This window comes from Gouania willdenowi, chromosome 19 (assembly GCF_900634775.1).
Source record: "Gouania willdenowi chromosome 19, fGouWil2.1, whole genome shotgun sequence".
Taxonomy (NCBI): Eukaryota; Metazoa; Chordata; class Actinopteri; order Blenniiformes; family Gobiesocidae; genus Gouania; species Gouania willdenowi.
Window position 1 is genome coordinate 17,405,606 of NC_041062.1, and position 14,828 is coordinate 17,420,433.

The window sequence follows — 14,828 nt, forward strand, 5'->3', positions numbered from 1 at the left end:
TACTTAAAAATACCCAAAATGACATCCACTTTATAACCAACTCACTGCATTTTTTGGTCAGCTGTTGGTTTTCTTTCTGTTCTGACCACATTTAGTACAACGCCAATTAGACCTCACCCACGCAGTCACAGTATTTACCTATAGTACTGTGCTGTGGTTTTCATCAATTGCTACTAAAAAGGCCAGTAAATTGTCTGCCTTGGAAATGTAAGCATTATGTTTTTGAGTGTGGCCATGTCTAAAAGCAACTCCCAGGCCAGATCCTAATCTTTGACCACAAGCAATGTTGCATTGGTCCTTTTTCAAGGGATGGGTGTGAGAGAGTGCCAAAGCAAGAATGATCAAAGGTACTTGGGGTTGTTTTGGACAGGGGAAATCTTACATCATCAGGTTCTTTGACAGACTCCCGGGCAGATTTTTAGCTGGTGGTTTTAGATCTTTCTGGAATTGATCAATTATTAATTGGAGCTAAAAGACCCTTATTACTAGGCTCTGGCTGATCTAAGAGCCAAATCTAAGTTTTATATCTGTTGTTGCAAATTGGTGCAAAGATTAAGTTAATGGCTATCTGACAATTCCTAAGACATACAGGAGTACAGATACCATTAAACATGATGTGACAATTGAAATGTTATTCTTTGTTTGAAAACCACTGTAAAGGGTCTGTAAAAAACTTTTGTTGGAAGATCTAATTCATCTTAAAATGACTGCCCAGGAGAATCTGGTAACCGAGTCAAAAAATGGGTGTCAAACTTGAGAATGATGTGGATCTCACACCATTATCATGTTTGACAAAACTTTTTGGCTCAGAATGCCTGGTGGCATTCACTGTTATCCTTTACAAAACCGTCTGAAACCCCATAAAGGAAGCCTTACCTGCCATTTCAGTGAAGGACAAGCAAGAAAACAAGACTTCTCAAGCTAGAAGTAGGAGCCACAGTGTTTTAAACTGATTATTCTATTTCCCTAAATTTAGAAAAAACCTTCAATGCTTGGCCAAAACAGCAGAGGCTGGTCTGTTCTTCATTAAATTAGCTTTGTTCTCCTCTCCTGGGTGAAAGAAAAGAGCAGGAACGTGAGAGTATCCTGATCTTTTACCTTTTCTTACCTCTCTCCTTCACTGTCTGCTCCTCTAGAGACTTGTTGGCTCAAAGCTAAAAGGTTTCCGTCTCTCTTTTTCTCACCACTTCTCCCTAATTCCCTTGCCTTTTGTTTAGTCTTGCCCTCTATGCCCCATCCATAATACCAAGGGCAAGAATTTTCAGATTACTTTTCCTAGGAGTGTGAAGAACTGAGCTGACATTACCTGATTGTTCTGGTTTTTGCTGTGAAGGAATGTTTATCAGATATTGAACACAGCAGCAGCATCTTTTGGAGAGCAAAAAAAATAAAAAAAAATAAAACTGCTATGCTACGAATCTCTTTAGCTTTACAATTTACATTTTCTTAGACTAATCTTAGCCATTACATCTCAAGAAGGTTATGACCAATCAACGAGATTGTCAGTAGATGAATGTGAATGTAGCCAAGACAAAACTCTGCCATTAATATTATATTCTCCGGGATATTTACACATCATCAATCAAAGATATCATATCGTCCCCGTAAAAGGAAAATCATTTAATACCACTTGGCACAATACTGCATCTAATAAAAGATGAAGTACTGATAGAACAAAATCACCAAAAGGCCTCTCAGTGGATAATGAAACGACAGCTGTTCAATCTTCATTCTGATTTATGGGATCAACTTTCTGTATCATACTGGTAGCAGTTCATATGTTGTCAATCAATTACAGTGTAATTTTAGGGTTAGCTCTGTTAGCTCAACTCAGAGAGAGTTAAAGAGTAACTAAACCCCTGCTTTCTCCTGACCAAGGGAAATTAAAAAAAGGCCTTGATTATGGGCGGGGCTCCTGGAGCAGTTAAGACATGCCCAGTCTATACTATAAAACTCCAATGAACAATCTATGCTATGCTAACTAGCCACTCAGTACACCTCTCTATTCACTTTTCTCTCAATCCAACCTACTCACCACAGATTGTAGAGCCTACAGGTGCTTGTTTGTGACACAATATGGTCCCAAAACATCACATGATCTTGTTCTCAGCTAACAGCAAAAATTAATTGTAATAGCCAGGTTTCAACCAATATAGTAACTGACACTTTACAATAAAATGTGCCAAATTGAATTACTTTTACTAAAATGTTGACAGTTGGGTCAGGATCAATGACAGCGCGGCTTCATACCCAAATATATTTGTATTTAGCAGAAAAAAGTAGTTACTCTTTAAGCTACATGAAGCCCATTATTGATTTATTTACTGTACATCATGGGATCTGCACATGTAATCAGGTATCAGCTCCAGGAATAAAAAAAAGCAGAATCAAGTTTCAAGTTCAATCGTTTGAATTATTCCCCCTTGTTAAAAACGGTAAATAACGGAAATGTTGAATTGACTTCAAGGCTCAAAGAACAGTTCTTTCTGTGACTGCCAAAATTCTAAAGCATATTGTGAGTAGTTTTGCCAGATGTCAGCATGAAATACTCCACTTGAGTTGCTTTCAGTTTTTCAACTGTATTAATAATCTTCTCTGACCACATCTTCAATAACTTATTGCATGCTTAGGTTGAATAAAATCTCCAAAGATGCATAAATATTCAGCTGAACACAAACTTGTGTGGATTTAGATGTTTATCAGTTACAGATGAGATTCTACCTACACAGCTATTATTGCTTATTCGGTGATGAGTATACAAATATCAGAAGGAATCCCAAAGCAAACACTGTGAACACGTACACACCCATGGGATCCAACAAGCACACCTGTGCCAATTAGTGACGCCTACAGCACCCAAAGGACTTTTACCTATTGCATATACATGGATCCTCTCCCCTTATCTAACCAGAAAATCTCAATGCTCTCCTTCACTGATAAGGTGATTGATGATACAAGCTTCCGTTCTCATTCTTATCTTTGCTCGTATCCATCCATTGAATGTGCAGCAGGATGATGGATGAGTAAGTAAAACTTTGCACCGCTGTTGCGTTCCTCTCTTGAGAGGAAAGAGAAGAGATAAGGAGAGGCCTGGTGATCAGAACCACAGAGAGAGAGAGAGAAACAACCAAGTTCCCAGACTGAAATATCTTCGACAAGCATTGCATCTCTCACCATGCCGACTCAGAGGAGAGTCGATTTAAATATGTGTTGATCAGTGCAGAGTGTAGTCCCGACTGCGCACCACATCAGTGCTCCAGTCTCTCTCTCGCTCTCTGTTTGCGACTTGACCAGCCTTCTTCTTTTCTTAATCTCTTCACATCTTTCCATCTCTTTGCCCCTGAACCAACTTCAACATTTCATGTTTCACTAACCACATTTATTTTCAGGCTCCTGTGGTTCCAGGTTTCAACACTGCAGGTCTACTGTACCGTGTCGCGGTGTATTACGTCCTATCTCACTTTTTGTACACCTCCTCTTCCTCCAATCAACCCCCCCCCCCCCACCCCCCCCACCCCCACTCCCACCCCCAACCCCCCCCCTTGTACCCCCACTTCCAACAGAAGCTCAGAACAAGCCTTACTACTCGGATTACTCCCCCACACGTCTGCTCATCCACAAGATGTGCACCAGCCACTACCTGGACTTGTTCATCACCATCGTAATAGGGCTCAACGTCATTACCATGTCCATGGAGCACTACCAGCAACCCAAGGTCAGATGTAGGGGTTTTTTGAGCTAAATGTCTCTTCATGGGCGTGATTATGAATCTGCAATGACTCTAACGGTTTTTTTTTTTTTCATCTGAATAATTCATGTCCTTCTATTGTCTGACTCTAAAGGTTTCTTTATTCTATTAATTTTTCCGAGACTTAAAAATAAAAAAATGGTCATTGAAAGCTTTAATGTCGAATTTATTTTGTAGGCTTTTAGCTTCAGCTGAGTTCTAGAGACTGTGTTAGGTTTAGAAACTGTGCCAGCATTTATAAAATACAAATATATGAACAGTGGATCGGTGATAAGAGCATTACTGAATAGGGCTTAATGACAGTCGATATGTGACCACAAATGGCTGACTCACTGCATAAAGAGCTGACCTATGCTTCCGCTATAACCCAGTTGCTGAAACGGAAGACATTATTAGACTATAGCACCAAAAGCATCTTACAATACAAGATTTTATTCACTCAAAGTTTGAAGACTTGCAATCTGAGAACCTGACTAATTTCTCACAAAGTTAAAGTGTTGCTAGAGGAAGTTGGAGCGATTTCCCTCGAGTCCATCACCTTAGAAAAACAAAAGCTGTGTTGAGATGGATCGTGAATAAATAAAACAATTATCAATCAAATTAAAGTTTGGAAGACAGTCGCACTCTGAGTGGTTCTGTAGGACTGAGCAGAAACAAAAATCCTAGAAAGTCCACTGCACCCCCTTTTCAATCAACAACATTGTTGATTTGGTCAGGATTGCTCTGGACTTGTGCTGGGTCCATTAAATTTATCTGCTGACATCGCACACAGAAACAGATTCCATCCTGATCTTCTCTGTGTGCTTTGGCCTTAAGAACCAACAATAACCTATACGATAAATCAAGAATTGGCCAAAGAAAAAATCCAATCCTGAAAGCAGTAGTTCAGAGTGTTGCCTGCTATGGACACAACAATGAGTAGGATTATTGAGTCATCAAAAAAATAATTGCTCTAATAGAAGACAGATCTGTAGAATAGAATGTAAAACACATGGTTTCAGAAACTCAGAATCCGGTCATTCAGATCTAACAGCCCAGAATGCATATTTTTAAACCTAGACTAGTGTTTTGCATTGCTGGCACCTTGAGTAGCTTTAAGTGGTTTGAAATTGGCATTAGATAATTTCATTATAGTTCTCGACAAGTTTCCCCTATTTTATTTTTTTGGAACGTTTGATTAAACTTGGACTAAGTAAACTATGGTGACATCTGCTGCTGAAGTCTTCATTGAAAATCCACTGTGGGTCCAAACTAGACGTGCTTCACAGCCCTGCTACTGTAAATCATAGTAATAAGAAAAATGCCTTTTACACTTCATGGCGTAACTAAGGGTGTTTTAACATATAGTCTCGTGAACTTGGTGCGGTTAAGGCAGTGAATCTGCAACATTGTTGCATTTTAACTTGGTCCAGTCCGCTTTCACACATTCTATGTGCCAAGCGCACCAAACTTTCTGAACAATGTCACACAGGCAAAAAGTCGGTCGCCTATTGGACAGAATACTTCAGCCTCCATAGACCTCTGTCAGAAAAATGCATGTTTAGCTGGGGGTTTGAGCCAAATGTCTCCCGGCAGAATATTTGGCAGTCTATTTGTTTATCGGAGATTTTATTTTCGCAATCACTTTCTACAAAGTGTACCACCATTTTATTTTTCAAATGGGATGATTTAATGAGGTCAAGGGCTACAAATACGAAGTAAAACGGTTAGTTCGATGAATCGTCTCTTGTGAAAATGTTAGGAAATCCCTGTTGTCTTGCTCGAGTATATTTACTAAAGGTCAGTTTTTACGCAGAGATGGGCTCTGCGAGTCCTCCCTTCAGGCAAATACAGACACTTTGATTCCAATGGCCTTTGGGTTTAGAACGTGAGAGTGAGAACATGGAGGGGTGAGTGGGGATCTTCATGAAAGGGTTAAGAGGAAGCGGTTGTAGCGGAGGCATGAAATCAGTTTACTTGGACAATAAAAATACCTTCCGAATGAAGCTGCTAAGTTTACTTTTGCCAAGATGGATGAATTTGCCTCTTAAAATATGAGAAAATAGCTACAAGGTGAGATCGTTTCATTGGGTTTTAAATGCAAGCTCAGCACTTTTCAATAAATGACTGCGGATTAAGGCTACAGCTCATTTTGGAAGATTAAGTGAAAACATGATGTTGGGTTTACAGACTTATTAAAGAGGAATTATTTTTGCTGCAAATGTCTACATTCTCTCATTTCTCTCCCAGGAGTTGGACGAAGCACTAAAGATCTGCAACTATATCTTCACCCTCATCTTTGTTCTGGAGTCGGTCTTCAAGCTGGTAGCTTTTGGATTCCGACGCTTCTTCAAGGACAAGTTAGTATATAGTACACTTAAAGATTGTTTCACCCCCCCCCAACATGATTCAAGAATCTGACAAACTCTTATTCACCACTTAAGGGATGCAATATTCTAATATAGTCATGGTTCATCATGTAAATCCCCAACTCCTGAGTCATGTGGAAAATTTGAGTGGGAGATTTGCTCAGAGTGTGAATGAAGTTTCTGGAAGGTGTTCTAGTGAACAGCCCTCAGTGAGGTCGGTATGAATACATACAGCCTCATTAAGCACTCATAAACCATGACTACCTCAAATGATTTCATAGCTTTTAAATCCCAGGCTTCCTTGTGAAAACCGCACAGAAAAGAACATTTGAACTACACGAGCACACAGTCCGCCCCTCAAAAGTCATTATTGAGACGTCATCACGTTTGGACAAAAGCTGACCACCGACATTTGCCAGGGAAGATTATTACCATCTGCATATGATGGAAAAAAGCAGCATGCTTGACAAGTCAACGTTTGTTGTCCAATTTTAAGATGAGAGCAATATGCACATTTACTACAGGCAGTAGAAATAAATAATAAAGGTATCCTTTATTAATCGCCTTAGTGAAGTGTGTCTCTGCGTTTTCTCCACTTTGGAGGAGCAGCTTTGGCTTAGGGAGCCATAGTGGCCATGTTTAATTACTGCTGGATTTAAACTGGGACTTCCAGGCCTCTTATTTGAGCACGAGGCCACATAGACAGAAATAAAACACACACATATCCATAACAACATATTGTGTCCAACTGTTGACGTTTTAGTCAAACTATTTCAATTTTGAACATTTATTGTAAAAATAAGAGTGACTGCCTTCTGTGGGTTGAAACCCGTTGGATTATGAGAATTGTGAATAGAGAGTTAAAGTGAGTAATGAGTTGCTACTTGCTTGTTCTTTGGAGATTTTATAGTTTGGACTAGGCGTGTCTTAGTCATAATCATAGTCTTAACCAAGGCATGTTTTAATTTCCAGCCTAGACACACATCAGCTAAAACCTCCAAGTTTAGTTACTCTTTAAAGAGTAGTTACTCTTTGAGCTGCCACCAGGAGGGAAATTCAAAAAATGCCTTGATTATGGGCGGGGCTCCTGGAGCAGTTAAGACACGCCCAGTCTATACTATAAAGTCTCTAATAAACAATCTATGCTATGCTCGTGTTTATAAAAGGGGCGGGGCTAACAGTGCTTGTTTGTGACACAAGATGGTCCCAAAGTTTCACATGATCTTGTTCTCAGCCAATAGCAAAAATCACTTGTAATAGCTGGGTTTCAACCCATAGAGGGCAGTCACTCTGACATTTTACAACTACATATACCAAATAGAAAAATTTTGACTAAAATGTTGAGAGTTGCACCAGGATCAATCAACAACACTATTTCATACCCAAATACATTTGTGTTCAGCAGGTTTAGTTGCTCTTTAAGTGGAAAAGACCCAGAAAAGACCCAGAAGACTCAGATTAAGGCATATTATTCAAGTGTCAAACTCAAGGTCTGGGGGCTGAACCTAGCACTTTTAAAAATAAAAAAATTTACAGAAAAACAATGATCATTGTGTAAAATACCAAATAATTCAGTTGTTGTTAATGTCTCAGTCACTCCAAAGTCACAAATTCAACTAAACTCCACAACATTTGCACAGGCTCACTATTTTCCCATGCCTATATCACATGACTCCAGTCATTTTCATTGCAAAAAAAGAACTTTGCCAACCAGCAAACGTGTTAAAACACTCAAACGATGCATCTGGTTTGTCAAATGTAATTGTAATGTCTATATCAAATACACAAAAATAATAAATAGATAATAAAAGAAATAATTATTTTATACATTTACAAGAACAACAATAATTGAACCATTAAAAGTTCTCATTATAGTTTGAATGGTGTGGTGAGTACGCTCAGGATTTCCACAGATATAAAATAGAGGCGTTTACTCGAATCACAAATTTGATGAATTTAGACTCGACTTGACAAAATCACAAAAGACTTCCAGCTCAACTAATTAGACCTGAATACAAATGGCAATGCTTTATGTAATTTTTAAAGCATTACGTCAGATTATATTACTATTATTTGACAAATATGTAGGGGAGAGTGGGGTAAGTAGAGCCACCCATTGTTGCTTGGAAACTGTGAAGGTAAGAACCACATGGGTAAAGTGGTTAGACGTGTATCTCCAAAAGAGTAATTTTCACTCTTGAAAATTAATTTAGTCGATCATAACTTTCATGAGAATTGTGTTTAGACCAAAATAGATCATTTTAAATTTGTTCCATACATCAGTTGTGGTATCTATGAGCTACAACATGAGGTAATAAACCGAGCATAAAAGTGCACCATTTTAGGACTAATGAAGTCAAAATGGTAGCTCTGGGGTAAGTCGAGCCATTTGGCTTGGGATAAGTAGGAGTATGGATATGGCTCAATTTACCCCGCACCTATAGTCAACTTCCCCCATACACAGGGTAAGTTGTGCCACAAGACCAATTTTTTTGGACATGCTATATTTTCCAAACAGTAATGTTTACACTCATCATGTTTGTTTGAAGGCATGCACAAATATATGAAATATATGCTGATATATTAATTAGTGACAAAACTATCATTGCCTTGATGTAGTGATCCTAAATATCCCAACTCTCCTCTACTCTGTTCAAGTACTTGCTCTGTAAAATGCCACTAACTGTAGCACATTATGTACTCATGACTTGTTAAACGTGTAAATTAAAGTTGAGGACTTTTGACTTTACTTGGTCTTGAATAGCCATGACTCGAGACTTGTTCCCACCTCTGGTAAAAAGCTAAAAGTTGTTTCAGTCATACAGTAATGTACTACATTGGTGTTCAATATACCAAAACCTGAATGTTTTGTGTTTTTTCCTTTAAGTTTTACTTTGTGTTTCACAAAAATATGTTTTGTGACTTATTTGCACTTAAACATTGGGAAGTGGGGGCAGAATAGTTGTTCAAATTAAGCTTTAGTAAGTTAATAAACAGCCTATCTCATCTCATCCAACCCTTGTTGGATGAGATGAGATAAAAGCCATTAAAGGCATATTAACTAGGAAACAAGAGGAGCCAAAGTAGTGACACATTCTTAATGTAGTAATGTTTTTGATGTTCTATCTCTAGCTCTGGTTCTTTAATATCAAACCAAGTTTAACTCACTCCTAGTTGTTGTCATAGATTGATGATCTTCTGTGTGTGTGTGTGTGTGTGTGTTTAGATGGAACCAGCTGGATCTGGCCATTGTGCTTCTGTCCATCATGGGCATCACCTTGGAAGAGATTGAGGTCAACGCTTCATTGCCCATCAACCCTACCATCATCCGCATCATGAGGGTGCTGAGGATTGCACGAGGTAGGACACCCACCACCCCCCTCTCCTTGCTCTTTCCTAAACCCACCACGGAGACAAGCTGCCACCTGTTTCACGGTACTGTGCTTTCAACACGTTCTAGTATAACAGCCACAACCCTGGGACTTCCCTCTTTGTCATTTTTGGCAAGACGGCTCTCAGCAGGGTTTGGGTACTTTGTGAGGTGACCAGATGGCACTAGGAAGAAATAAAGAGAGGAAGGGAAGAATGAAGGATTGAAAGACAAAAGGGTTGTGGGGGGAGAGCTGTTCCACCTCTAAACAGTGAGTAAACTCAGCTTGTAAAAACCTGCGACAATGTGTAGAGGAAATTCAATATAAGGGTGACCTCAAGGTGAAGGCATGAACGAGGAATCCCACTTGATCCAAAAATAAATGGAAAATACAGACAGAGGAGAAGGTTGTAAATGTTTGAAAAATAGGGATCGATTTCAGGCAAGCAAGATGGTAAAGCTCGAATGTATAAGTACTCACTATACTGTAATTGAGTAGCTTTTATGGGTACTTGTTCTAAATCAGTCATTTTACCTGTACTTAAGTAAGTTTTAAAATAAGTAAAGTAATTCATTGCATTTCTACACCCAACCGTTATTGAGTAAATTATTATTTTTTTTGTTTTTAAATGATCGACGGACATTGTGAAACTACAAAAAATGAAATGACCAGACAACCATAGATGGAGTTGGAGATTCTTGCCAAGGGGGGCAGCAAAAAAAATAAGTAATTAATTAAATAATAATAATAATTAAAACAAATATATATAGAACGTCTCCAATTTCACTTCACAAATAAATCCAAAATGCAGCTTGAAATATTCAGCAATCTCCATCCATCCATCTTCATACCTGCTTATTCCCGTTTAACAGGGTCGCGGGGGTCTGCCGGTGCCAATATCCGGCTCTCATAGGGCGCTGGGCGGGGGTACACCCTGGACAGGGCGCCAGTCCATCAGCATCTCTTGTAACTTAAAGAATGAGAGTAAAGTTGCTCAAATTAAGCAGTGTATACACTTATATATAAAACATGGAGGGATAGACTTGCTGTCAGTTGTAAATCACTATGTTAAACAAGAGGTAAAATAGAATAAAAGGATCCATATGGATTAAAAGCATTTAAAAGTCCAACAACGTAGATTATGGCATTTAAAGTCTCTAACAACGTAACTCCACCTTCGCTGATTATCTATGTGCTCCCGTGGCCGGTGGATGGTGATTTTGTCGCGGGGGGGGAGAGGAGGTCAAGTAGATCATCACAACAAACGCTCAATCCACCGCTTTATATCCAGACAAGTGCTCGCTGAGCGCGAGGTTTGCTCATTCTCTGTTTTCTCAGTGAATCACTGCAAACAACAGACTTATGAGTCTACCGAGTGCCCGCGGTGTCCGCCATGTTGTAAACAATATTCGGAGCTGCTACGGGAAGCAGGAGGGTCAAATGTCATCGGCTGCTGCTGGTCCTTTAAAACTTTTTAGTTGATTTTATTTTGTAAAACTTTGAAATTTACCACACCATTTTTATCATTTCCTAGTCGCTGTGTTTTTGGCACTTAAAATATTTGAATGTTATGTAAATTATTTTAAGAATTGTATTTTTTCAAATGAATTTTGGAAAACTTAAATGAAAACTTTTGATCACTGGGGGGGCAATGCCCCCCATGCCCCCCTTTTAATTTGAGTACTATTTAATTGAGCTACTTTTTACTTGTACTTGAGTATTTTATGTGTGACTTACTTGAACTTATATTTCAGTACAATGTCAATGAAGCAACAGGACTTCTACTCGAGTAGGATATATCAGTACTCTTTACACCTCTGGTAGTTGTACAAGGTAGGAAAACACTTTTCTCACCAAAACAAACCAAATGAAACAGTACGTTGTGTTGACTACAAGGGCTTCTGTATTGGCTCGATAAGTAATGAGGACCAGGTGTGATTCAGGTGAGTGGCGTGAGATGGAGGGGGAGTGGCTAAAATAACATTAAAAGTGCATGAAAATATGTGGAAAAAGCGATGTTTATTTTGAGGAACCTTGTGCAATGAAGTTATTATTGTTATTATGTAGATTTTCTGTTAGCTAAAGCAGGCTACGTCAACCTGTCTTTTCAATAGCTAAATTCAACTTTCATTTCACAAAACATCTAAGGAAGTTAAAAATCACGCAAAAGTATTTACGGTGTGTGGACTGATACTTAGTCATCATTATGTCAACTTAAAAGTACTTAGCGATACCAACCGAGTAGACTGATAAATCCATTAAATACTGTATTTTAAGGTCCTATATGAACGATATTGCTTATTTACTGTTTATTGAAGAGGAAACGTGAGTTCTCCAGTGACATTGAAATGGCTGAAAGTTTAAACACAAAGTTTACACAAATTTTGTTTTTGTTTGTTTAAAAAAAAAATGTAAAACAAGAAAACACTGCGTTTGTTTCAAGAATTCTTGTGTGCTCTGTTTCCTGATATTTAATGATAACTGATTTTCACCTTGTGCAGTCTTTAATGACCCATTACCTTCTTATCTTCTCCTAGAATTAGACAACAGCGCTCTACACTACACACTCGCTGTCAGATAGATTTAGAAACAGGCTCACGTGGCTGTGATAATGGAGTTTGGCTCACAGTGCTTTCCAGTCATCATGTTTAACCCAGGTTCATTGTTTCCTATTAGGTTCAACAGCCAAATTCATAGAACTTGTAAATTTTTTGTTTTATAATGCCCAGCAACTTTTGAACTGTTGTTACTTCACACTGTGTTCATGTTGTGCTGCTAGTGGACTTGCTCAATTGAGGTATTATAATAAGGACATGCATATACTTCTTGTATTTACCATTGTTTTCTTTTTTTTTTTTTTGCAATATTCTGTCTTTAAAGAAAATTGATATGCCTCCATTTTGGTCACACATTCTAGCAAACCTTAAACCATGGGCTGATAGTAGAAAACGGAGCTAGAAAAATATAATGTGCCTACTACTTTCCACCTGCCCTGCCAGTGCTTGTTTCTGTCTTCTTACGTAAGGCTAAAAATATTTACGACCTGTTGTGTTCATGTCCTTTTCTCTACACTTCTGTCTCCACAGTGCTGAAGCTGTTAAAGATGGCAGTGGGAATGAGAGCTTTGTTGGACACTGTTATGCAAGCCCTGCCCCAGGTAGGCAATTACTTCTGCTGTACTTCTCAAATAATGGTACTCGATGGCACTCGCTGTGCTGCTATGAGAGCTAGCATCCACGAAGGTAGCAACACTGAAGGTGCCGATAGCAAAAAAAATTATCAGTCGTTATCAGTTTGGATTTTTTTTTAGATTGAAGTTTCCTCTACAATAGGATGGTTTTATTAAAAAAATCAAGAACAACACAGAAATCCAACAACTGTCCCATTTTGTTCCTTTATACCAGTGGTGCTCAAACTTTTTAGGCCCAAGTACCCCCTTTTTCTTATTTATGAATCCAAGTACCCCCCTTTGTCCGACGACAACATTTTGCTCAGAATTTTGTGAAAAGCAACGATACAACATGATGATGGAATGAATAAACGATAACACACTTTTTAAAGAATCTCTGGAATAAAACAGTATTTAGTGCCTCCTTTCAAGATTTATTTCTAGAATTTTTTAGAATTTCCTGTCATCTTCTCTCAAATCTGACTGTTGTATTTTCAGTTCTGATTAAGATCATTTTCATTATCAATATAATATCATTTTTAAAGGGGCAGTATTATGAAAAAAAAAAATCACTTTATAATGGTTTTGCTAGAGTGATGTACATTCGTTTAATCTGCTTCTGTTTGTGTGATATTTGGATATTTAAGGGAAACTCGGACGACAGCTTGAATTTTAAATCTCACCACACAGAACGACCGACAGACAGACTTTTATTCTGCTGCGTTTGATAAAAAATGATCGTGTATCATGTTTTCCACCTCGCACTGATGGCAGAGGTGTCATTTGTGTGTCAATGACGTTTCGTTAAAGAGTTATTGATGATGGAAGTCTGAATCTGTGAATATCTGCTAACTTTACCAAACAGTGTTACGGTCCAAATAGTATCGAGATAATCTGGTGACTTTTGCTCACAGTCTGGACAGAAAAAGAAGCAACGCATAAGTCAAATTACTGGTGAATTGAAACGTTATTAATACATAAATAAATCAAAACCAAAGAATGGATGTTACGTAAAACATGCACATGTGGTGTACTAAATCTACTGGTGCATCTCATGATCAACTTCCGTGTGTTGACGGCTGCAAAATATTTTTTTACTACCCTAAAAAAAAGCTGTAATTTTTTTGCAAAAGTGTCAAAAGGTAGAAGTTCTAACATCTATTGTTCCTAACACCAGCCTCAAAGTTAATAGCCAGTCACTAGTTTATCTGGATACTATTTGGACCGTAACACCGCGAAACAAAACTACAGCTTGAGCAGCTTTATACGAGCTAAAACATCCACACACTGAATGAAAACATGAGCAGGACCAGAAAACTGTTGAAATAAATCCTAAACAGTCCTATCGTGTGAGGAGACCTGGTCCAGGACCTGGGGAGGGAAACCAGGTGCAGTGGACTTCAGTTCTCGCTTTAATTTCTCCATAAATATCACACAAACAGAACAAGTAAAAAAAATAAATAAAAAAAAATGCTGTCTGTTTTTTCTGGATTTCTGTTTTGGCTTTAAATCAGAAAAACAAAATAACCACACTGTTTATTTGTTTTTTGATTCCTAATGCTATATAAACACGGCCACAAAAACAAAGTTAGCTCGCTAACATACCTTATGAAGTGGTCGCTACAGCATCAGCAGACTCTGCTCCTCCCTACCACAGACATAGGTTTAAAATCCACTTTTTACGGCTTTGTTCTGTGAGCTTTTTACATTTCTCACCTTTGTGAACGACAACCTTCGGTACTCTATAAAATCTCTTTTCCTTTTCTTGGTTAGAACGATTGGAGCAGCCGTATACACAAAATATGGGCATTTTGATGATTTCAGACGACAGATTCTCAAGTCTCCTGCTCTCCATCTGAATTTAGCGCTCTAGCTTTGTCGCGGTGCAGCAATGCGAGTGACGTCATATGAATCAACAGAGCAGGCCATAGACATATACACATTACAACAGCTCTAGGGTACGTTCAATAGCACAATTGTTCAACAATTACACCACAGTACATTATATCTATGGAGCAGACCCCTGTCTGCTGTCAGTGAATGGACACATTCAGCTGATAGCCAATCAGATATCTTTGATTAATAAAAAAAAGCTCCCCTGTAGTGGCCGGGAAGAGTGTGTATGCGTGTGTGGGGGCACGAATGCCCCCCCCATGACGCCAACACTGAGACTGACACTGCAGAGTTCTGTG

At 38.6% G+C, this 14,828-nt stretch overlaps 1 protein-coding gene across 14 annotated transcripts in view; it reads left to right on the plus strand.

The window, feature by feature from the left end:
- The window catches only part of cacna1g (calcium channel, voltage-dependent, T type, alpha 1G subunit), a 329,241-nt gene that overhangs the window by 285,099 nt on the left and 29,314 nt on the right, over positions 1 to 14,828 (plus strand). For 10 of the 14 annotated variants that reach the window (XM_028475730.1, XM_028475738.1, XM_028475733.1 and 7 more), the window contains 4 exons: positions 3,564 to 3,715; positions 5,978 to 6,087; positions 9,323 to 9,456; positions 12,554 to 12,624. In XM_028475730.1, the coding sequence (XP_028331531.1) occupies positions 3,564 to 3,715; positions 5,978 to 6,087; positions 9,323 to 9,456; positions 12,554 to 12,624 (467 nt within the window). The remainder of the gene's footprint in view (positions 1 to 3,563; positions 3,716 to 5,977; positions 6,088 to 9,322; positions 9,457 to 12,553; positions 12,625 to 14,828) is intronic. The other 4 variants (XM_028475732.1, XM_028475731.1, XM_028475735.1 and 1 more) reach the window with 1 other exon arrangement.